At 36.8% G+C, this 24,737-nt stretch overlaps 3 protein-coding genes and 1 long non-coding RNA gene across 5 annotated transcripts in view; 1 reads left to right on the top strand and 3 right to left on the bottom strand.

Moving 5' to 3' along the window:
• LOC132110749 (PH and SEC7 domain-containing protein 1-like) overlaps positions 1-7,951 on the bottom strand; it is a 35,063-nt gene extending 27,112 nt beyond the window's left edge. Inside the window, exon 1 of one of the 2 annotated variants that reach the window (XM_059517608.1) lies at positions 7,147-7,951. The gene's annotated coding sequence lies outside the window, so the exon portion shown is untranslated. Of the gene's footprint in view, positions 1-4,644; positions 4,799-7,146 lie in introns of those variants that run through there. The other variant, XM_059517609.1, reaches the window with a different exon arrangement.
• A 413-nt stretch (positions 7,952-8,364) lies between these two features.
• On the bottom strand, positions 8,365-11,675 carry LOC132110748 (uncharacterized). The gene is made up of 3 exons (XR_009424677.1): positions 11,331-11,675; positions 10,215-10,346; positions 8,365-8,819 (listed from the first exon to the last, which is right to left on the bottom strand). It is a non-coding gene; the product is annotated as an uncharacterized LOC132110748 (long non-coding RNA).
• Positions 11,676-11,845: 170 nt separating this feature from the next.
• Positions 11,846-20,893, top strand: LOC132110324 (DNA replication ATP-dependent helicase/nuclease DNA2-like; the record flags this gene model as incomplete). Its single annotated transcript, XM_059516877.1, has 23 exons — positions 11,846-11,926; positions 12,002-12,049; positions 12,525-13,456; positions 13,715-13,891; positions 13,998-14,181; positions 14,671-14,819; positions 14,989-15,120; positions 15,246-15,474; positions 15,579-15,696; positions 16,220-16,376; positions 16,476-16,667; positions 16,771-17,001; positions 17,106-17,222; positions 17,314-17,423; positions 17,566-17,675; positions 18,702-18,923; positions 19,115-19,308; positions 19,489-19,578; positions 19,795-20,002; positions 20,114-20,203; positions 20,301-20,483; positions 20,554-20,700; positions 20,840-20,893. Coding segments are annotated over 23 exons (4,155 nt in total), but the record flags the coding sequence as incomplete, so codon positions are not given.
• Positions 20,894-21,998: 1,105 nt separating this feature from the next.
• LOC132110747 (phenazine biosynthesis-like domain-containing protein) lies at positions 21,999-24,172 on the bottom strand. Its single transcript, XM_059517606.1, has 9 exons — positions 24,013-24,172; positions 23,805-23,901; positions 23,624-23,722; positions 23,441-23,550; positions 23,302-23,331; positions 23,140-23,228; positions 22,706-22,881; positions 22,444-22,506; positions 21,999-22,305 (listed from the first exon to the last, which is right to left on the bottom strand). Exons 1-9 carry the CDS (start codon positions 24,094-24,096, stop codon positions 22,193-22,195), a joined length of 861 nt encoding a protein of 286 aa, XP_059373589.1. The 5' UTR covers positions 24,097-24,172; the 3' UTR covers positions 21,999-22,192.
• Between the last annotated feature and the right edge of the window lie 565 nt (positions 24,173-24,737).

The following is a 24,737-nucleotide window of genomic DNA, read 5'->3' as shown; positions in this document are numbered from 1 at the left end:
CAGTGGGTGTTGCATGCTTCAGTCAAAAAGAAGTTAAATAAAAAGCACCAATCCATAAAAAGAAGTGTCACGCGTGGCTCAAGGGGATGAATAAAGGCCTCCTGTAACGAATCAATGTGTTTTTGTAAGAAAAATGTCCATATTTAAAACATAATAATCACTTTAATCTAACTTGTGCTCACTGTCGTAAACAGAAGCAGTTCCGGGCGGATGACGGATGAGTTCGGCTTTGCACATGTGCCGCTCAGAATTGACGTATGCAGAAAAGCAGGGGAGAGATCAAAACAAAACAACGGTCACTAATTAGAAGTACAAAACAAAGATTTGTAAAGAAGAATGTCAGAGGATTTTGATATAAGCCAAGAGGAGACTGGTTTTCTTTTGCTAAAGTAAGGAAACTTTGCTTCCTTTGATCCTGCAAACAAATGTTGGTTTTCACAAGACTCATTGGCGCATACGCAATGCTGACCTCATACATCATCAGCCCGGAGCTGCTTCCGTCTACAACTGTTGGCACAAGCTACATTAAAGTGATTATTAAGTTTTGAATATGGATTAGGGCTGTAGCTATCGAATATTTTAGTAATCGAGTATTCTACCAAAAATTCCATCGATTAATTGAGTAATCGGATAAAATGTGTTTTTGCTTAATAAGTGCAATATTAATTATGCAAGAGAAAATAAGACTCCTGGGTCTCTTAAAATGAACAACTAAGTTTCCTTTTTTTTTTAAAAAAGATTTTTATTTTTTAAATGCATAGAATGCCATACATCAAAAATTAACATTTAATTATTACCCATTGTTTTTCTGTCTGTACTTGTACTGTGAACAATGACAATAAAGTTGACAGATGAATTAAGTGCATTTAAGTGCCATTCAGTTGGGGTTTTAAATAAAGCATTTTCTGAGATGCACATAAAACATTCATTTAATTTATCTTTTAATTATTGAAAATTAACTTAACTTTTTGGTAAACAAAGGGGATTTACTATTAAAAATAAAACATGGAAGAAATGTTGTGCGATTAAACCTGAAAAAAAAGAATGTTTGATTTTTTTTTTAGTTGAACAATAGTCTTTAACCGGACTTTTATTTTGATGGGTTGATGTACCTTTACAGTTCTGTGTATGTGATGTGACACTAGTTTTACTCAAATCAAACGGTCAAATGCTCATGCAGTGGCTGTCAGAGCAGTTCTGGAGATGTTGTTCATGTGTCCTTATTTAGTGAGACAGCAGACGCTGAAATCACCGCTAGCGTCACGCGTGCTTCAGTGTGTGTTAATAAACATTCATTAACAGAGGCACGCAGAACATGCAGGATTCATATTTAAATAGACTGTTCCGGCTTAATATTTACAGATATTAGTCCATATCATGATTTGATGTAAGTGCAATGACCTATTTTAGATTAATTCATTCAAAATTTGGCATATTCCGTGCCATTCCGCGTTAAACTGTAAATTCCGTTTGTATGACTGGATTCCGCGATTCCCTCCGCGTTTTCTGCATCGCGGAAACCATAGGGCCCTAGTTGTGGTATGCCAGCTCTTGCAATGGACATACCACGACGTTCTCTTTACGTTTGCACGCGCCCTCAAATCAAAACACTGCTGACTCCTTGCAGTATGCGATTTTGGACACAGCGCTTGTGTCTCCTTCAGCTTTGTGGGTGACGTAAACACGTTGTGTCACATTTAAAAAAATAATTGTGAAAGAACCTGACGTGAGATTTAAAATAAATTAAAAGAGGCTTAGAGGCAGAGGAATTTGCCTCGATCATTTTTTGTAATCGAGTTACTCGAGGAATCGTTTCAGCCCTAATATGAATATTTTTCTTACAAAAATGCATCGATTCACTACAGGAGGCCTTTGTTCACCCCCCGGAGCCATGGGAGACACTTTTTATGGATAGGGGCTTTTTATTTCACTTCTTTTGGACTGTGGCACTGCAACACCTGCTGACCGCAATGATAGAGCTTGGAATAGCCAGGACAATTTTTTATATAACTCTGACTGGATTCGTCTCAAAGAAATAAATCATATAAACCTAGAATGCCTCTGGGGTGAGTAAAACACAGCCTAATTTTCATTTTCGGTGAACTAACCTTTAACATTAGCAATATGTTATAGTTCTAGCTTTTGAACTCTCATTTAAATTCTATTAAAAAGTTAGAAATCACACAATACCTCTAAAGCAAAACATTGTGAACTAACCACTTTGGCTGCTCGTTTATAAAATAAATTAAGTGTTTTTACTGATTGCAAGAGGATCTAATGTGTCACATGCTAATCAAAGAACCTAAAGCAAATTCCACATACATAAGCACCTTGCACTGCTGCTGGCAGGCCCTTTCTCCCTCCACCTTCATATTACATACCTGTAGTGGTAAATAAAATCTACTGAAGCTCTTTCAGTGTCACAGTGCTACTATGTGGGAGCGACCAAAAGTACATCAACAAGGTATTTAATGATAATTAGGAAAATTCAAGAAGCACAGGATGTAGACATAAACAATACAGGACACTGAACTAAAGACAGAGAACACTATTTAAACACCTGACAAGATGAGGGGAAGACGAGACACACTTGGGATTAATGAAAACAAATGGGGAACACCTGGAATTAAATCAACATAATAAGGACAGGAAACTAACCAAATATGGGCATAAACACTGGGACACAGGGAGCACATGGGGAACAAAACACAACACAGGCCTGACACTCAGAGGTATAGTAAGGTATAATATAATTACCTAAACAGAGATACTATCAAGTATGTCTCTTGCGTAGTCAAGTACATCTAAGCTAGCTTTCTGATCATCTTTACTGATGAAAACCTTGCAGGTTAGGTTAGCTAGGACCAGCATTCAAAACTTAACATATCCTTGTGCCAGTAGAATACATAGAACTCCATATAAATCTTTCTCCTGTAATCCATTCAGAAAGGCTTTACAATCTGCATTAGACTGCAATCACCTTTACAAAACCTCAAAGTCAGTTCACGTTAAATGAAATTAACCTACTGCATATCTCAATAGCTCAGAAGAGAGATGAGGCTAATCATTACAAAAAGCCTTCGAGGCTTCATTATCTTTGATGCTTATAAGTCAGTCTAACCTCTTAAATGCTAGTCTCACACAGCTGCTTGTGTTCTGTCAGCTCTTGTGAGAGTGGGCAAGTGTGGCTGCGATTGGACGTGTGCCAGGTGTTGCACTCAATTGAGTTTTACGCACTCGGCATCATGACCACCACTGCAGTTATGGGGGATGAGGCAGGGAAGGATAGAGAATAGATTTATCTCAGAGACCACACACGTGCTTTTACATATGTATGGGAACTCTCTAGGTCTCTCTGCTCTATTTCTCTTACACACTCACACACACACACGCTACAAACACGTCCTTTGTATTTGAAAAACATTATTCATCACATTCACAAACCAGACACTAATAATGCCATGGAGTCAAACTACACAGACAGGTAGGGTGACAAATACTTGAAATAACTCTCAGCTCATAATTGCAGTCAGTCTGAATGTCAGAAGTAGAGCTTTTGGACGCGAATAGCAGATTTTTACATTCAAAGCCCTTATTTACTGCAGTCTTTCTAAATTTACTGAAATGTAATGAATATTTTGTAAGCCTAGTAACATTATCTATTTTACATGTTCCAAGGTAACCTGTAACAACTTGAAATCGATCCCCCTTTAATTAACTTGTTTTTTGGATCAAATTCCTTAACTGAAAGAAAGTTTACATTCAAGACAAAATATGGTCAGAAGTTTGTTAAGAATTTTTTTTAGAATTGACTACAAATATATGTAGATGTAGAAAGACTTATTTTGTTTCTAGTGCTACTTTAATTTATTTTTAAGATAATAAAAAATAAAACTTTTTGGTAAAAGTTTACATTAAGGAACAAATATTCACTACAAGGTTTTCCCTTAATGAACTCCTAATATGTTGCTTATTGATAGCTGTAGTAATTATGTTTAGGTACTGGGTAAGGTTAAGGGATCTGAGATATGGTCATGCAGAAAAAGCCATTAATATGTGCTAAATAAGTACCAATAAACAGCCAATATGCAGCTATAATAAGCAGCTAGTTAATAGTGAATAGACTTCCCTAATCTAAAGTGTTAAGTCGTTTTTGTTGTTGTTTATTAACCCACAGATTTTATTATTTTATAATGAGTACTAATTAGTTCTCACAACTACTGCACAAATCTTTGAAATTAAACCTACAATTTTAATTTTAATTATGAAAAAAAAAAGAACAAAAACTTTCCCATCTTTAATAGTCCCAAAGAGTATGAAGAGGTATATGGTGTAATTTTTAATTTTGTTCGTTTTCTTTTTTTTAATATTATAAAACATGTTTATTAATTATTTTGACTTTTTCAGCCATTTAAATCATTGGTGTACTATTTTATTTCTGAAATGTGAGAAATTGTCAAAATTAGCTAAGGATATTGTTCAAACGAATATATTTGATATATCTTCTTTCTGTTCAGCAGGCCATTTAGACCTACTTTTCCTCTGCTGTAGCGAATAGGATTCCTTCAACCCCTCCTTCTGTCCACACTCCTGTTACATGAACAGACACATAGAAACCAACTGCAGTCAAACCCCTCCCTTTACCTGTTAACTCCCCTCTGAACCGCTCCTTCCCATCCGCTACACTGCAGCAGTGGGAACGCAGTAAATTCCCTCCTTCAGAGTCTTCAGAAAAAGAGGCTATTCGTGTGTATGAAGTCTCTGTGCCTCCCTCTCTTCTCCACAGAAAATAAAAACAGCTCTGGCCTGCCTCACTGCCTCACGTATACTAGATTTACACCACCCACACGACTTAGTGCATCTTCTCCAAGGCCCCCCCACACTGAAAACCTGTCTTAGCTCAACAGGACTTCCTGTATTCACCCTGTCACTCATGTTCTTAAGACCCACCTCAGTCTAGAAATAATCCTATCAGGTGCGCCAGCTCTCAGTCTGTTCTGTGAAGTACTGCATTTTGCAGTAACACTGTAACAGACGGTAAAATGTTCAGCTCACTCTGCGGGGGGGTTGGGGGCTTTGGGTGCTAGCCAGAGGGAAAGCCCCTTGTAAACAGACTTGTACAGTAGCAGGAGTTAAGAAAAGAAAACAATCCTGAGTTTCAGCAGACACTCTCACAATACAATTCTGTTGCCCGCATGCATTACAGCATGAACAAATGTAACATTTTATTATATTACCCATCAATTAAAAACAAATATGCAACAAACAATAAATAACATGTTGCAATATGGAATTAAAGGGGTCATATGATGTTGTTAAAAATAAGTTTTTGGTGTAATGCAATGTTTATGCAGTTTAAGATTCAAAAAACATTATTTTCCACATACTGCGCATTATTGTTGCTCCTCTATGCCCTGCCTTTTTGAAAAGCGCTGATTTTTTCAAAGCTCATCATTCTGAAAAGCGAAGTGTACGCTGATTGGCCAGCTATCCAGTGTGTTGTGATTAGCCTAACATCTACAGAGTAGATATTAACAGAAATGTTACGCACCTCACCATACTGTGATGCCATGTCCCCCCGCGCGACGAGACAAACTTAGGGGCCTTTCACATGTCCCGTCTTTTGCGGGCTCAAGTTCGTTATTTCAAATGTAGGCGCGCGGTATGCGTGCGTGCTTATGGAAAGCCAAGCGGCGCGCCTAGCGTTTTCCACGCGTTTTTAGGCGCGATATGTCAACGGCTCCTTAAAGAGCACCAAAACTGTATTTATTGTTTGAATTTTGTTATGAATTTGGAATAGTTTTAAAGCTGATACTTTGTAAATTAAAAAGTAACAAAGCACAAAGCTTTTTGCGATTACTGGACGGCAAGTGCACTTCAAATAATGAAGTTAATGGCATTAACAGAACACAGCATGGACTAAGATCTTGTTAAGAAGAAGCCTTATGATTATAAACGAGAACTGTTAACGATATTGCCAATATCCACACAGATGACAGCTTTACCTGTTGTAGTTTGATCAAGATATGAACGAAATAGACGCTGTTTTTCTGCACTTTCTCTTCAAGTCTCCATCATTTTTCTCTCTCGCGCGTTTATCTGGTGTGTGTCAGCGCTGCTGCGTGGCAGATGAGGACTGTTTAAAACTCTTCTTCCCACTAAAACTTCGATGCGCATTCTCTCAATGCGCGAACATAACAAAAGATGTGAATGCAAAACAATCAGGAAAAAAGGCATTACATGCAATTTTTTAAGAGATAACATGTAAATACATAGGCCTAGTCGCCAGTGGCGACCTCAGCAAAAATTTCAGTCGCATTTTAATATTTATGGTCGCAAATGCGACCATTTTAGTCGCAGTTTGGAGCCCTGATATTGTAAATATATATTGTAAATACAGTAAATATTTTATTGCTAACAGCACTATACTTGCTGCCTCAAGAGGATTGTGGTACATAAATCAAGAGTCAAAGCCATGGTCTAATGGTTAGTGCATGTGACATCGTGAGCCTACAATTTACTTTTCCCCTTTACTTTATACAGTATTTGAGTATTTGACGTGATGTAACAGAACTATCCTTCATTGTGCCAACAATCTTTTTTCTATAAATGTTTATAAACACTTTTAATGTTAATAATTTTTTTAATATTGTGTAATCATTTAATGACATTTTTATAGCGCTGTACAACTATTGTACAACTCGGCTGACCTCCCACAAACACAGAGACACCAGGCACTGTGTAATGCTGTACTGCATTACCTACTGTGTTATTTGAGAGCTTTGGAAAGAATACTTTACTCAGATTGAATGCTCTTAGACATTAGCTTCTAAGGTGACTGAGAACAATAATGGACATCTAGGGTACGGTATATGACAGATCTACGATCAAAAATTAAAGCACATGAGTTCAAATTTACATTAATAATACACTATTTTTCTGCAACCACTAAAATAGAATTTACAATTGCAAAGTCAAAACAAGGACAAGAAGCCTATAATCAATCCAATAGACAATACCATTTGAAGACAGCCTGCGGTAAAATTCAGAAAATAAATAACAGGTACACCACACTCTCAAGAGGCTTGCTTTACCTACTTTATAGCATATCAAGAAAAAAACAGAGGGAAAAGCAACATGACATACCTGATGGGTCCAAGAAGAGGTGCAAATGCAGGTGATATTGAGACTTCATGGTTTCATTGTGCAGGTGGTGCTGAAGTGGACAGCTCCGCTGTAATTAGAAAAACTTCTACAGCAGACAAAGCAGTCAGTACACTTATGCCTGTGTCTTTAGGGAGTGTCCGTATCACATTAACAGAGCACTGGCAGGAGGCCCATCTGAGCTTAAGGTGGACTACAACTTTGTAAAGAAGTGCTTTCTATCTTCTAAAGCTGGATAAACTCAGGTTTTTATTAATAGAATGAGAAGCAATGAGAGCTGATTTTCTAAATATGGACAAAACAACAAACGATGACAGAATTTTCATTGTGAGATGAACTGTCTTTTTAAAGAAAAAAGGGCTAAATAGTTTACTACAATTAATTGGGTTAATTTGTCTATATATATATATTTCTATTTGCACAATTTTCTCACTTTTCAAAAAAATCCAGAGAATAATGGGTTCATTTTAACAGTTAATATCTATTGACGCAGAAATGACAAAAAATAATCAAAGTATTAAATCCTATATTTCTCATGATAACTACACCAAACTTAATTATATACAATTATTTTAAAAATAAAATAAAATAAATTATATAAAATATATAATAGATATACACTATAGAATAAGCTATATTTTACTTATGATACTAGAAATATTTTTGTTTCATAGATTGACAAGAGGCTGACTGTTTTGGCCATTTATGTCAAAACTGGGATTAAAGATGGTATAAACTGGGCCAGAAAATTCAACACAGAATGAGTGGAGCAAAGCCAGCGTATCACCATCATAGATAGACATATTGAATGGTTTTCCTTACTGCCAGTGGCTTTTTATTTGAGTTCTGTAACAATACTGTAACAGACGGTAAAATGTTCAGCTCACTCTGCGGGGGGGTTGGGGGCTTTGGGTGCTAGCCAGAGGGAAAGCCCCTTGTAAACAGACTTGTACAGTAGCAGGAGTTAAGAAAAGAAAACAATCCTGAGTTTCAGCAGACACTCTCACAATAAAATTCTGTTGCCCGCATGCATTACAGCATGAACAAATGTAACATTTTATTATATTACCCATCAATTAAAAACAAATATGCAACAAACAATAAATAACATGTTGCAATATGGAATTAAAGGGGTCATATGACGTTGTTAAAAATAAGTATTTGGTGTAATGCAATGTTTATGGCCATTTATGTCAAAACTGGGATTAAAGATGGTATAAACTGGGCCAGAAAATTCAACACAGAATGAGTGGAGCAAAGCCAGCAAATCACCATCATAGATAGACATATTGAATGGTTTTCCTTACTGCCAGTGGCTTTTTATTTGAGTTCTGACAGATGAGATATTTTCCATTACCATGATAGATGTAGCAGAATGCATTGTTAAAGTCACCATTGCAATGCTCTGAATCCTGATCTCCTGTAGCTGACCCATATGACAGACCAATCAACCAATAGGGTTTCTTCCACACAGCCACCTCCCAGTAACGGGAGCCGCTGGAGAATCTTTCCTTGACCCGGACGCTGTACTGAGAGCTGATGTTTGTTTTCTGTTTCCTCTCTTGGGTTGGATTCTTACTCCAGTATACCTCCAGCTTTTCTGCTGACACCTCCAAGGTGTGCAGTTTCTCGGTCTAAACTTATTGCTCTGAGACCTGCAGGTGGAAAAAATGTGATATGTCTCACTATAAGGATTACTGTTTGTAAAATGTAAGCCTATGTAAGTCTAAGTATGTATTTTATCGTTGGGCATTGAAACATCATACTTACTAGAGTGTTCTGAAGGAGAACTTCATCTAAGTTATCAACCAGCTGTTCGACTGTCTTCATCTTGTCTGAGGTCCTGTACTCTTGCTTTATCACAGCCTTGAAAGGCAATTCCACCTGGGAACTAGAGTGATGTTGAGGGATTCTTTGAAATATAGCATATGGCACTGTAGAAAAAGAAAAAACACTTTTAAACGTTAATTTGTCAATTCAATCCTGAATAAAATAAAGTGTTATTTTACGGATATGTTTTGTAGATGGATTTCAAGAGAATGCAGAAAAAACTCACCCTAGTCCATGTTTTTTGAAATACTCTAAATATTTTTTTTCTCTTAGTCATCAAATACAGATGAAAAAGAAATAAGGAAAATGTACACTCAAAAATAAACTTAAAATATGCACCTGGAGAAATACAATGTCATTCTCAATGTCTGACTCACTTCTCCATCTTCTCAACATCAGTTTCTGATCCTCCTCAATGTGGGCTTTTATCTGGCTGTATTTCTCAACTATTCTGACTCTGTATGCTTCTGCATTATTCTGCAAATTACCACAAGATGTCAAAAAATGTCAAAGTCTGGTAAACTTATAAGCTGGCAAAAAAAAAAAGATTTAAATCACAGCACATTTGCATCACGTACACTTTATTTATAAAAAAAATATTAATTTCAAATCATAATTATCTGAGATGTGATGTATACAAAAATTTTCTTGTTTTAATTGGTTATTATATAACTCATAAAAATAAACACAGACACCTCTGAAAATAATGGCTCCAAATCTTGCGTAACAGACTCAAATAAATGTTTTCTGAGTTAAGGAGTGATGTGATGGTCTCCAACACCTTCTAAAAACAAGGGATATGTTTCCATAAGTTCTCAATACACGGTTACTTTAATAATAATAAAAGTCTGTGTCTGAATTGAAAATCTGAGTTAATTAATTTTTTTTCCAGATCTATTAATTTAATACAAAAAATACATGAAAATCCCAAAATTAACTGAACACACCTCTTCTATTATAAGCATGTAAATTCTGTACTAAAATTATATTAATATTATATGTAAATATATAAATATACTGTACATATTTATATGTACTCTAGTTTTCACTTTTACTAACTTTTTACTCGATTATTATACCATTTGACATTTTTAGAGTCAGAAAACACTGACTCTTATAACTTGACACCTGTGTTTTTGTTTTATTTCTATCAACAATATTTTTTACTTTTTAACTTTAATTTTTTAACTTATTTTTAAAATTAACTGAAATTGAATAACCTTGAATTCTGTGCATGCATCTTGCAGCGTTACAGCTCGATGGTTTTTGTGTGCAACTGCAATGCACAGACAACACACAGCGATCTGGTCCTCCCGACAGAAGAGCTTCAGCTCCTCCTCATGCTCCTTAAACTTCAAAAGAAATCAAGTCTTCAGTTACTTGGATGAGAGAGTGTCCTCTTAAAGCCTCTCTCTGCTGGTACAGGAGGGTGTGAGCAGAGCACAGAGAGGCATCGCAGGCGAGCTCTTCACAGCCACCTCAGTCTTTCCAATACACTGATCACACTTGATAAAAGGAAATGACATTTGAGATGATTCTTCCAGCGAACGTGCTCTTGCAAAGACATCCTGAACTTTTCTTTGAAGACCTGAGTTGATCTCTAGCTCAAGATCAGGAGGAAGAAGTACAGCAGCCCTTCTCTGGAGGTTTTTGGGTCATCCATGTTCCAGACCACTTGGATGCAAGTTGTGCTCACATGGAAGGCGTACAGGGTCTGTAAAGCTTTCTACACAAACAGGACATTTTAGTTCTTCTCCTAGAGCATCCATGTCAGCAAACCTTCTACAGTATGTGTGCGGTAGCTCTGCATGAATATTTCAAAGATGAGGTTCAGATTTCAATGCCATTCTGTTATGAGTGTATTTAATTACGATAACCTGTGCATGTCTTCTAATACAACATCAAAATATTTCAAAACAACTATGACATGCAGTGATATTCAAACCCTTCCTTTCTTCAAGTTTAACTTCAAATATTGAAGAAAACCACACCAAAAGGCTCACGAATGCCTTTACTGTGAAATTATTCAAGTGTAAAATTTATATAAAATTCAATTTTCTCATTCCATTCATGTTTCTTTATGCATCATTTCACATTTAGATCATTTCATATCAACATTTCTGCAACTGTAATTTCTGTATAACAATGTAACGTAACCGCATTAAACAGTCTGTATATAAATGTGCATTTTATTGTGGTCTGGATTACAGTAACGTTGTGTATTACATAACGTACCGTTGTTATGTATTATTAATGACAGTCATCTGTTAACAATTTGAAAGGCCAAATGTATAATTAAGATACCTAGCATGTATCATAAAACGTGCTTAACTTACCATGTGGATATTCAAAGATTTGTTGTCTTGGTATCTACAAAATTAATTCCTATTACATAGAAAATGACGATATAACTGCCCGTTTTTCGTTCAAAAATATACAACACGAGGCTAACGGAGTGTTAACAATAAAACTTGGATTTGTTTCAAACTGTGTAACAATTACAAACTCGACCAGTGATCTCACTGACGCTAGGTGGCAGTGTGTGTAATAGCAATGTAAATGCAGCAGACAAAAAACAACGACGAAACGTTTGCTTTCTCCTTCTATGGCGTCGTACGCGGGAATTTTGAGATCGCAGTGTTTTACTCTACTGAGATCCAGGAGGAGTTGTTTATGCGCGAAATCTGCTATTTTTAGTCGTGTGCATGTGTCAAATCATATGTGAAAATGCTGCAGGAGAATATCTGCTTCTGGACTAATTACTTTTGAGCCGAAATAGCTGTGGCTATCTTTATATGCAGCTCAAGTGATGTTATAAGTTTTTAAGTTTTGAGCTGCTGTGTGACATTGGATTCTCTGTAGAAAAATAATTTTTAGTAATTTTAGTCACTTACGGTCCACGATGATTAAGTGTAAATCCAGCAAATCTTCCGTAAGTATTTCAGATTCATTTCTGATGCTTTGTTATTCATCCTCAGCTATCCTCAGCTTTTTTTTTATGTTGTAGATGGTCAGTGGAGTTCAGTCAAACATTTCTGCCTTTTTTGTCTCAAAGGTAAGGAGTAAGGACATAAAACAGCAATTTGCACTTAAAGGGATAGTAAACTCAAAAATGAATATTTTGTCATAATTTACTCACCCTTATACTGTCCCACATCTTTATGACTTTATTACGTGTAATATGAATTTTGTTTTCCAAATAATGACAGTAAATGGGGTCTGAGGATGTCATTTTAAGATTTATTTAGAAATTATAAATAAAAGCCCCCCAAACTTTTTTGGTAAATAAATTTAATATGTTTGTGATGCCCTTTAATTTGTCATTTAAGGAATTTGTTTATGCAGTTACTCTGCATCGATTTATGTTATTTGATAAATATCTTCAGAACCTTCTTAATTGATTTGTATTTTTGAAATTCAATAAAAAAAGTTAACTGTACCTTGCACGTTCAAGTTAAAAAAGACCACCTGCTCTGATGTTAAAAATATGGTTGATGTCACACCATAACATCACCTTTATGTGTTCTCAGGTTTCACCAAAGTCACCTAAAAAAATTGCAGGTGGAATTACAAGAGTCCCCATTTCACTGAAGATAAAGGATGAAAGTGTCCCCTGCTCTCCAATCCCTTCTGCTGTCCCAGAGACACCAGACAGTCTGAGGAGCGACAACCCTTCAGACACTTCATATGAGAACCGCTCACCTGTGTCCCGTGGCCTTCTTACTAAAGGTGTCAGGGGTAAACCTAGCCTGATGGCACGTAAGCTGATGCAGCCACAGAAAAACAGCAATTTAGAGCCAGAAGACACTTTTGAGCCTAACAAAGGCGTAAGTCACTCTGGCTCTGTGAAGAGGTTGTTGCACAGCTCCGAGAACATCCAGAGTGCAAAGCAGTCCAGGACTATGCAAGTTCAGAAACTTCCCGATTGTGACACAAGCTCACCAAGGGCTTCATCTTCGGGAACGTTACAGAGAGCATTCTCAAATAGTCCTGAGAAAAAAACCAAAGCTGATTCTTTCAGTTTTAAGAGTAGCCGACTGACAACTGGGCCTTGCTTGAAAATGAATGGAAAAACAAATGGTTTCTCAAAGGTCTCAAAAAAATCCTTTCATCAGCTGAGCTTTAGTACCAGTGAGAAAGAGAATTCACTTGCTTTAAACATGAAGCCCGAGATCGACTTGAGTACGGTTTCTGGAACAAATGACTTTGATCTTGTGATGTCATATAGTTCGTGGATACAAAATGAATCTACTGAAGGAAAAGAGACTTTTCTCAACTGTCCAGTCACTAAGAAGAGATCCTTGAGTACTGCTGTTTTGCAAGTAAAAGACAAAATTGCTGATGGAGAGACTTTGCCAGCTCCATTTGAAGATGATTTCACTGATCTGATAGACGATTGGTTTGATGATGGTGTGGAGCAAAAAACTGAATCTGAGCCAAAACCCAAGAAGTTCAGTCACGAGTATGAATGTGTTATTCAATCTATCTATGTGCACATAAGTGTGCTTTTACTAATATTTGATAGCTTGGTGATTTTTGTGTATTAAAACTAGTATTATTTTAGGATAATTTACATACTGTTATAGTTTTTATTCATATTTTAAATGAGCTTTTTTATGTTTCTATATAAATATATTGCATTTGTGCTTCATCTTTAAAAAAAAAAAAAAAGATTAAGTTAATAATAACCCTGCTTTTAATTGATTTCTTTGAATTTTAGAAAGAACAAATGCATACCAGAGCATGTTATACTGGCCTCTGGTGTTCATAACCGATACTGGGTACTGGATGTACAGGACGTCATGTCATCACAAAGTTGCACGGAGAAGCACTTAACCATCACCTGCTCCAAGACGACTCCAGAGTCCAGAGAGACCTGTATTCTCAAAGATGGCTGGTACAAAATGTTACTTGCCCTACAAAAAAGATTTTTGAACGAGTTCTTTCTTTCTGATTGTCTTGCTGATTTTTTTCTCTTTTACTTTCCAACCTGTTTTCTAAAGGGAGAGTACTCCTGTTTCTGTGGGGGATGTCGTTCACTTGGAAGGGAGGAGTGTTTCTGGCTTGTGGACGATTGATAGAGACTCTGGTTTCCTGGTTCTGCTGCCTGACCTGCTGATATCGGGGACCAGCATTGCCAGCAGTATTCACTGCATGAGGCGAGGGGTGCTGGGAGAGATGTTTAAGGTGTGGAAATTTAATGTTGTGTATGTACCTTAAAGGGGGTCAGTAAGGTTTTTTCAGTTGGTCGATAATTACAGTGAAGACATTAATAATGTTGCAGAAGATTTCTTTCTAGAACTGTACATTCATCAAAGAATCCTGGGAAAAAGGAAAAATACTATGGTTTCCAAAAATAAATTAATCAGCAATGTTTGCATGATTGATAATAATATAAGATGTTTGTTGAGCATGAAAAAAAAAAGTTATTCTGAGATTTTCTAAATTGTTTAACAGTGTTAATGAGCATGTACAATTAAATATCAATCTCACTTTGTCATATACAGAATGTACAGTGTATACTGCTCATATTAATGTTTTCAACAGTGGAGAATACTGCGCATTTATGTCTTTCCCTTAATTTATGATTCAAACCTTTCTGTGTTCTTAATTGTTCTTGTGTCAAATTTTAGTGCTTAAAATAATGAAACCATATGTTGTTTGTTTTTTTTACAGGCATTTGATGGTGGATCTAAGCAGATGTTAAATGGTACCATAGTTCATGATATCTTCCAAAAAGCAGCCATGTCCTCAGATTACTCCCCAGAGCGGATACAGACATTTGCTGCAGAGGCCCTTAGAAGCCCCAGCTACCTCAGACAAATGTAAGATAAATGCCTCAGATAAATGCTATCTTGTAACATCAATTTCATTTATAAAATATGTTTTTATTGTTTCCTCAAATACAGATTTTGTGCTAATATGTGTTTGACAACAACAGCTCTCTTATGTGCCTTAAAAGGGCTGTGTTTGTCTTGTACTTGCTTTAATTAGGTATAGTCTAAAGCTGACCCAGGCTGACATGAGACAGGAAGTAGAAGAATATCTTCCCTCTTTATCTGAGTGGGCAAAACACTATGTCCACACTTCACCGCTGGCTGGACAAAAGCAGCTCACTCTCAAACTGTGAGTAAATATGTATGTATTTAAAGAAGACCGAGAGCATGGTCTTGTGGAAAATGTTTCTGACAGGTTCAGTTTTCATATTATAAATCAATTATGTTATGGTTTGTGTGGTTATTTACTATCAGCCCTAGCGACGGGGCTCTGAGCAAGCAAGATGCCGTCTGTAGTGTGACAGTCACAGATTTTGTGGACATTGAAGAGAACATGTGGTGTCCACGTTTTGGACTGAAGGGGAAGATAGATGTCACAGCTGGAGTTAGGATTCATCGGAGAGGCAGAAAGCCCACAGAGAGGATTGTGCCACTGGAGCTGAAAACTGGCAAGGAGTCCAACTCCATTGAGCATCGCAGTCAGGTACAAAACACAACATAAACTGTAGATATTTCACATGTTAAAAAAAAATCACTATGTATGTCATTACTGAATATCGCTTATTATTTGACACCTTTTTTTTTCAGGTTATTCTGTACACGTTGATGAGCTCAGCTAGACGCTGCGATCCAGAGGCTGGTTTTCTTGTCTACTTGAAGACTGGCAGTCTACATCCTGTTGTGGGCAACCACATGGACAGGAGAGGTTGGTTTGTTTTATTAAATATATAGTTCAATTAAAAATAAATGTTGTCATCATTTATCTTTAAAACACAAATTAAGGTATTTTAATGGAACCTGAGAGATTTCTGTCCTCAAACCACATTGATTATAGTTTATATGGGAATAAAAACTAAAACCTAAATCTCCTCCGCATCGGAAGACTTGGATCAAGCTGCTTGATTCATATGGATTACTTGTACAGTGTCTTTCTGAACTTTTTGAAGCATGAAACTTTTGAGGTAGTTGAAACCGAGATACCGAAATCCATCAGTTTCATCAAAAATATCTTTACTTGTGTTTCAATAAATGAGTTAAATGGGCTTATGGGTTGGCAGTGTCGTGAGGGCGACTAATGAATGACAGAATTTCCATCGTTGGGTGAACTGTCCTGTTGAGTCATGTAGTTTCATACAAATGAGTGTCAATTTCAACAGGGTACATTAAAATCTAAGATAGGCTTACATCCTGCTTATGACCGTACTGATTAAAAAAAAATTCCATCACAGAACTTGTTAAAATAAGAAACACATTGGCCCATCACATCGGAAACAGCTTGGTCAAGGTGGAAGGAAGAAGTCAAATGGCCCCATTGCCTGCCATTGTATCTGACAAGCAAGCTTGCAAGTACTGTCCTCAGAAAAGGAATTGTGCAGTTTACAGCAGGTATTGTTTTTCTCTCTTCGTGCATCATCTTCTATTACAGCTTCAAACCGAGAACTGTAATTCCATTGAGCTTCAGCTGAAATGCATAATTTTGTGTAGAGCTGTAGAGAGAGATCACGTGGAGAACTGTAGTGAAAATCCACAGGCCTTTGTGCAGTCGGAGAGCGAGCACCTCAGCCATGTGCACCTCCAGTACTTCAGCCACTGGCTGCTGCTCTGCACACTGGAGGCTCTCACCATGGAAAACAAAGGAGGTCGGCGCAATATCTGGCTTCAGACTGCCGAGCAGAGGTGGGTGTTTTATAAAATAAGACTTTTACTATACTTTGTGTTTGATGGAATTAATTGAATGCTTTTGGCCATAATGAATGTCTCTTATTTTGTTCATTCTCAGGGAGAAAAGTGGTGGCTGCGTGGGTAACATGCAGTTAGCTAGAGAGGTCAGCATCCTATCAGATGGAGTATATAAGCACAGCTTTGTGAGGAAGGGGGCCGATCAGACTCTCACTGGGCTGATGGTGGGCGATAGGATTGTGGTCAGTGATCAGGACTCGGTTCTCATAGGACTAGCCACAGGATATGTCACCGAAATAACTACCAGCGGAGTGACTTGCTGTTTGTCCAAGTAAGTCTCTTGCAGATGATTTTCATTATGTTGTTCAATTTGTTATTAATTTTACACAAATCTGAAATATTCAAAGCTTAATTTCACATTCATATCATTTCCAGAAACCTTTCCAAGTTTTCCTCAAACACAGTTTTCCGACTGGACCAGGATGAAGGTGCAGGGGGTCTTGGCACTCATCTAGGAAACTTGTCTATGTTAATGGAGAACACTCCAACCAGGTCTGATCATCCTTTTTTTTTGTATTTAAATATGTCCCTGGAGGTGTTTTTTGTTCTATATTAAAAGCTAAATATGTATAATTTTCTGCAGTGAAAGACTGAGGGAGTTGATTGTGGAGTTCAGGCCTCCCCAGTTCATAGACGGCCTCAGCAGTGTTTTGCCACGAGATGCCAAGGACACTGTGGCCAACATTCTGAAAGGTTTGTTCAGACACTGCCTCCTCCTGATAATCTACTCTCATTGAGCCATTATCGCACTCTTTCTGCAGTAAGTTGCTTTGAAACAAACCCTTGATGTATTTGTTTAAAGTTTTAATCATTTTTTAATCATGTTGCCTCTCAGGACTCAACAAACCTCAGAAGCAAGCCATGAAAAAAGTGCTTCTATCCAGAGATTACACGCTTATTGTGGGAATGCCAGGTACTGGGAAAACTACCACCATTTGTACACTGGTAAGATCTTGTTTTGGAAACCAGTAGTGTTTTAGATAATGAACAACTATATAAATTTTCTTGCCACTGCAAATGTGGGCATTTTCATCTTTCACCTTATATCATGTTAATCTTGAGTACCTATAGAGTAGTACTGCATCCTTCATATATCCAAAAGGTCTTTAGTTTTATCATATTTGTAAAAGAAAAATACAGCTTTCCGATTCTTTCCGGAAAAAGCCGAGCTCCTGGAGGCGTGCCATGAGCGGAGCTATAATACTGATGTTTTGTGTTGTTTTCATTAACATATTTACTTATGTGCTGATTTTCAACAAAATCCAGAAATCTGATGCTATTGTACTTACATGAATGGGGTGTTTTATCACAGGGACGGCTCCATGTTTTAATAGCAAACGATGTGCAAATCCAGCGTCGACTTGGGCCTTGTTTATAAAAAATAGGTCACTCAAATGACCAGAACATACAAACGCACTTGATACACTCCATTGCTGCCCAGGAAAAACAAACTGCATCCACCTTTCATGTAACGCTGGGTTCTTGGGGAAGCTGAACACTGTAAACTTTCCCTCACCAAATGCACTTATTTGGAGGCATTCTCGAACAAATCCTATCTGCCAAGACTTGTACCAACCCGGAAGTAAGATTTTCGGCACAGAAATTCTCAGTCATTCTTCTAAATTATTTTTTTAAACTTTGGCCATGTTTAGCATGAGAATCCATCTCTTTAACACTGTGAACAGCTCTGAATACACGAAACACCATTGTACCTCCCTTTAAAGGGGCTGTATTTTAAACAACCTTTTCACCACTTGTACTGTTAATCAAGTTTTTTTATTTTATTTTTTTTTCATTATTTTGTTTGCATGAAACCCCCACCCCCTCTGACCCATAGAGTGAAATTGACTTTTTGTTGTTTCTACTGTTTATATATATATATATATATATATATATATATATATATATATACACACACACACACACACAAAGGAATGTTAATCTGACATTTACATCTTCCTTATTTTACAGGTGCGCATACTCCATGCTTGTGGCTTCAGTGTACTTCTGACTAGCTACACCCACTCTGCTGTGGACAACATTCTCTTGAAACTGAAGCGGTTTAAGATCGGCTTCCTACGCCTGGGTCGTGCTCAAAAAGTGCACCATGATATCCTGCCCTTCACAGAGGAGTCATGTCGGGCCGAAGGGGTCCAAACACTAGAAGAGCTGGAACAACTGTACAACAAAGAAGTAAGACACATTAAAATCATTCATCTTAAATTTTCAATTTTCATATATCCTTGATGAATAAAAGTATTTTAAACATCTTCCTCACACCAAACATTTGAACTGTAGCATAAGGGATAATGTTCAATCACTGATTGCTCCACATTTTGAAAATCCAAATAGTTTTGTAAAGCTCACCCCATTTTTCTTTGTAGCTGATCGTGGCCACCACCTGTATGGGTGTAAAGCACCCGATATTCAGCCGTAGACGCTTTGACTTCTGCATTGTGGATGAGGCATCTCAGATCTGTCAACCTGTATGTTTGGGTCCGCTGTTCTACGCCCAGCGCTTTGTCCTGGTGGGAGACCACCAACAGCTTCCTCCTATTGTACAGAACGTTGAAGCCAGGTAGTGAACTTCTGTCATCATTCAAATGAGCTTTGTGAAGGATTTTCATGTTGAGCCTTTGAATGCAGCATGTGTTTTTAATATCAAAACTGAAGAAGTCAAAAACCCAGTTACACCATCACCATATAATTACCAATTATTTGGCTAAATAATTTAAGAATTGCTCTAATTTTTCCTCAGAACCCTGGGCATGGATGAGAGTTTGTTCAAACGTCTGGAGCACCACAGTGATGCAGTTGTTCAGCTGAATGTGCAGTACCGAATGAACAGGTGGGAGTTACACCAGTCAGACAGATTGTTAAATGGAAAATAAGTCATCAATATGTAAGTTATGAAAAATTTAGACTAAACATTTTATATTAAATATCTCTATAACAGGCATTTAAAATTCATGGGGAATACTAATGATTGTTTCCAATACATTTTTTAGAATATTCGCAACCACTAGCTCTGCAGTTCTTATACTTGCCGTTTTCCATCCTGCAGTGCGATCATGTCCCTGAGCAATGCTCTGATGTATGAGGGCCGACTGGAGTGTGGCTCTGAGAGGACGGCAAACGCAGTTCTGCAGCTGCCCAGTAGAGTTCAAGTCGAGAAGGAGCTGGACCTGTATGTGTGTCAGCCACAGTACAGTATTTGGGTCCAGGCTGTGCTGGAGCCCAATAGCCCTGTCTGTTTCCTGGACACCTCTGTGGTCAGTCTGACTTGCTTTTATTCTTAGAATTTATTTCATTTTGCCTCTTATAGAATGTGCATCATTTGCTTTTGATGCATTTTCAGCAATATGCACTGTATCTTTCTTCAGGTTCCCGCCCCTGAGACGATGGAAAAAAGTGGCATCAGCAACCACACGGAAGCTTTATTGGTGCAAGCCCTTGTCACTTTGCTGCTCAAGGTCCGGACATGCCATTTTTTTTTTTTAAACACACCGAAATAATTTTTTTATTTTTTTTTCTAATTGAAATTACATTTTAATTTTAAATGTGTTGTAGGCTGGATGTAGAGCATCTGATATTGGGGTCATTGCTCCGTATCGACAACAGCTAAAAGCCATCTCCAGTCTGCTGCAGGGAGACGCCTTTAAAGCTCTGGAGGTCAACACTGTGGACAAATACCAAGGACGTGACAAGAGCGTCATCATTGTGTCCTTTGTTCGAAGCAACCCTGAGGGCAACGTAAGTGGCCTTTCCCCCTGAATTTAAACAAATGAAATATTTAACATTAATCCAATTAACTGTTTTTCAGCTGGGAGAGTTGCTTCAAGACTGGCGTAGGCTGAATGTGGCCATCACTAGAGCCAAACACAAGCTCCTCATGCTGGGCTCGGCGCCCACCCTTCGCCGATACGCACCACTAGAGAAACTTCTCAGCCACCTTCAACAGGAAGATATGATATCCTTTACAAGTGTTTATGAATGAGAATCTAATTGCAGGTACATTCAGTGACTTTTTTTGTCACTCTGTCATTGAAATTAATAAATTAACAATTTATCGAAACCAAATTTTTTAAATTCTCCTTAATCTAAGTCACATCTTCCAGCTGCCTGCTGCTGCCCATGAGGCACTACCCAGGGTCCACTTGTGATGAAAACAAAAACCTCTTCTGATTCATAGTGTAAGTCACAAAGATAATGCTGTGAAACAGTTACTTGAAAGAAATTTGTGAAATGGTATACATAAGCTTCAGATAACTGTAGACACCTTTTTTTATTTTAATGATGGATGTGAAGTTTAATAATAAATCAGTGCTGACAGGCCCTAGTGCATAATTTTCACTTGTGAGTTTTTTTATTTTTTACTTTACACAATTAATTCTCACTACCTCCTGTTGCATATTTTTTAAATCCATTACAGTTTTATCCATGCAAGTGTTTTGTGTATGTGCGTTTTATATATATAAGAATTTTAAGAGTTTAATGTTTTTGTTTAATAAAAAATTGCTGCAAATACTACATTATCTTTTACTTTTTTTTCCCACCGAAGACCATTGACCCCTAAAGAGACATAAATAAAAAATGTTTGCAGTCTGTGAATTTGCACTCTATTAAATGGCACATAACTTATAATGCACCTACAGATTAATGTAAAGAGCCATAAAAAATTCCCTGCACCTTTCAAGTATTTTTTTAAGGAGTATTTGAAGTTAAGATAGACTTTGACCGCAATGAAATAAAAGGCTCAGATTAAAAGTACAGAATCAAGATTTCAAAATGCCTTTTTAGAAAGACTTTTTTACTCTCATGTTATCTTTAAAAGAGAGTGGAAAAGAAGATAATGCTGATCTATAATTAAAAAAAAAAATATATATATATATATATATATATATATATATATATATATATATTCTACACTAAACCAGTAGCAGTATTGTTCTTTGTTAATGGCATTTGCATTTTCACCTATTGGTATTTTCTTGTAAATACCTTTTATTGTAGACTTTATTATACAATCTAAATGAAAAGGCAGTTTGCCGCCATCCATCAGAGCAGCTGCTGGGATTCCCCTGTAGGATGACCAATGCCTGATGAGCGATGTTCAGTCAACCATCACCTCTGATCTCTCGCTTCACATTCTCCCTGTGACTGTAACCATGGTTTGCTGCATCCTGGATCAGTATCAGAAGATCTAGCCTTACTCTGCCCAACACACAATTTTATTAATATTCTGCAATAAAATGTATAAAACATCCATTCAGATTTAATTTACTAGTTTATTATTTATTAATTTATTCAGACAATATTTTTTATTGTATTTTGGCACACAAGTAACCACATTTGTCCATTCAGCATATGAAAAAAATAACAGTCTGTGGATCTTTGCGAAAGAAAATTGACTTATTTCCTTAAACTATTAACTCATTCAGTGAGAAAGTTTTATAGGTTGTCTAGATTTTAAGAGTTCCCTGAAGAACGATCTGTGCCTGACCACTGATGTTGAGTCGACCATCATCTCTAACCTCCAGCCCAAGCTCTCCACCACGACTGGAGCACTGATAGGCTGAAAAAACATAGGACAGAAAAGAACCATATTGTGCATTTTATTTAAGCTTTTTGAGAAAATTGTTTAAATCAGTGAACTAATGTATTTACGAATTTTCTTTGATTCACCAGTGCAGGAACAAAAAAAGGCCTTTACCCAACATTTTCTTTTTGTTCAGCTTTTCAGACCAGTAGGCAGCAAGAACCGTATGTGCAGAACCTTTGAGAAATAATTATTAGTCTTTTAAAAACACGAAACAAATTCATATGAAAATTATGATTACTATAATTGTGCATTTCCATTTCTAACTATTCAGATTCATGGCTTTACATTAAAACATGGACACTTCTACAGATTTCACCTCCTGTATTGTAGGTTGCTGCATTTTTGAGAATTATATATGATTATTTCAGCTCACCACAGACTGGATCTTCAAGGATCCCAACCCAAGGAGCAAAGTAACGGGAATAGAAGTCATATCCAGGTTGTGCGGTTGGAGCTCCCTTCATTGTAACAATGACACCTTTAATCTTCCCAGTGGATTCATTTTTCAGCAGAGCTTCTGCTTCAGGCTTCAGAGATGTTAGTTGAGATCTACCAACAACAAAGAGTCAACAACCTTGCTTCATGATCTAGATACTAGAATACTTGAATAACTGCCATTTTGGACAATATTACCAACATACTATTAATTCTTGTCTTGACATAGTCTACATTTGCAATAAATTCTCTCTTTTTGCTTTGAGCTAATTGTTTTCTGTTACTCTCTTGACATTATTCGTCTCATTTATATCCACAAACACAATGCATCCACAATATCATTATATTCAGCCTCTGAATGTCCAGCAGTACCTGTCACATGTGTCAGCCAAACGAATCATCAGTTTGCTTGTGGTTGGACTGTAGCACACTTCCTGAATGGGCACATCTCCTACTGCGGCCTGAAAATACACATAGAAGCTGGTTTTTCCATATGTCCTATTAAAAACCTAAATTACTCACTGGCTAACTTACTTTCAAAAGATCCTTGACTTCATGCTGATCCTGGAAATAAAACATACAAAACTCAATAGATTCAGACCGAGAAACACTACTTTATTTATCATGAGAGACTATATGAAGAAAAGGTCAACAAGGTGTGTTGTGGTCATACCTGGGGGTTCGGTTTGTTTAAGGGAAAGTCCATTATTAGAGATTCTTTATGCTGGCGCACATAAAGCTCTCCACTCATAGTCTCAAACACCAGTACAGGGTTGACATTTTCTGTGTGATGATTAGAAAAGTCACAGTCCATTGTCTTTGGTAAAATATTAATTTAAGAACAAGTGTTTCTTACTTTTCAGGTAAAAGAGAACTGCTGCTGAGGCCAGTGTTGCATGTCCACACAGTGGAACCTCACTTGTGGGAGTAAACCAGCGTAATCCAAACCTTGCACCTTTCAAAATTTAGCAAAACCAAAAACAGACATGTAAATCAGTTGTTTGAGTATTTCATCATGCATCTCACCAAAAGAATACCTGAGGAGAAATCCATAGAATTCAGTTTTGTGATGAAAGCAGTCTCTGATAAATTCATCTCAGCAGCAATGCTCTGATAAAGATCATCTCTCAGCTCCTGAATGTATTACAGATAAACACTTCACATTCTGATCTGCATAGCTGCCAACATGTTTAAACAATCAGAAAGTAAAAAACATAAAACTGTCTTGTGCAGTGTAATACTTACGTTCTCTATAAGACATATTGCAGCAGGATTACCTTTGAAAGGTAAGTTAGTAAAAGCATCAACAGTAAATACTGGAATCTCCATAGCTTCTGCTCTAGAGTAAAACAGCTGCAACAAGTTTAGCGTAACATTTTAGCAAGTCATAGTCCAGTGTTCTGAGGTTTGCTTAGACTTTGACCCCAGTAGTGAAACACCCCATTTTAAAGTTACAAGCAACACGATTTCAGAATGTTTCTTGTGTTTGCTGTACTCATTTCATTAAGTGTTAAAGCTCATTAAGAAAACAGAGAAAAATAAAAATGTATTAAAATGTTACTTTTTATTTCTTAGATAGGAATAGGATCAGGGTCCAACTTAATAGGTATCTGAAAATTACTTTATTCACTAATTATTACTTAACGTCTTCATGTTGTATTGCAAAACACTTTTACAACTACTGAGGTGGAAAACAGGTAGGTTAAAGAAAGAGTTTAGGGGAAGGGGTATCGGGTTAGCAGTGTAATTATGAATGCAATCACAAATTAATTTCATGTAATTATGCCAGTGTTTTTTTTTTTTTTTTTTTTTTATATATATTAATACCAAGAAAAATGTATGTACACAATAATTGCATTAATGATTCAATAAAAGTTTAGTACACAGTAGTAACAAGACACTTGGTGATCTTTAATCAGTTACAATATTAATATTTGCATAGTTGCATTGTTAATTTTTTTCACTGTCAA

Source organism: Carassius carassius, chromosome 30, assembly GCF_963082965.1.
Source record: "Carassius carassius chromosome 30, fCarCar2.1, whole genome shotgun sequence".
Classification (NCBI taxonomy): Eukaryota; Metazoa; Chordata; class Actinopteri; order Cypriniformes; family Cyprinidae; genus Carassius; species Carassius carassius.
The sequence above is the reverse complement of the archived record's forward strand: the minus strand, read 5'-3'. Positions and strand labels throughout refer to the sequence as shown.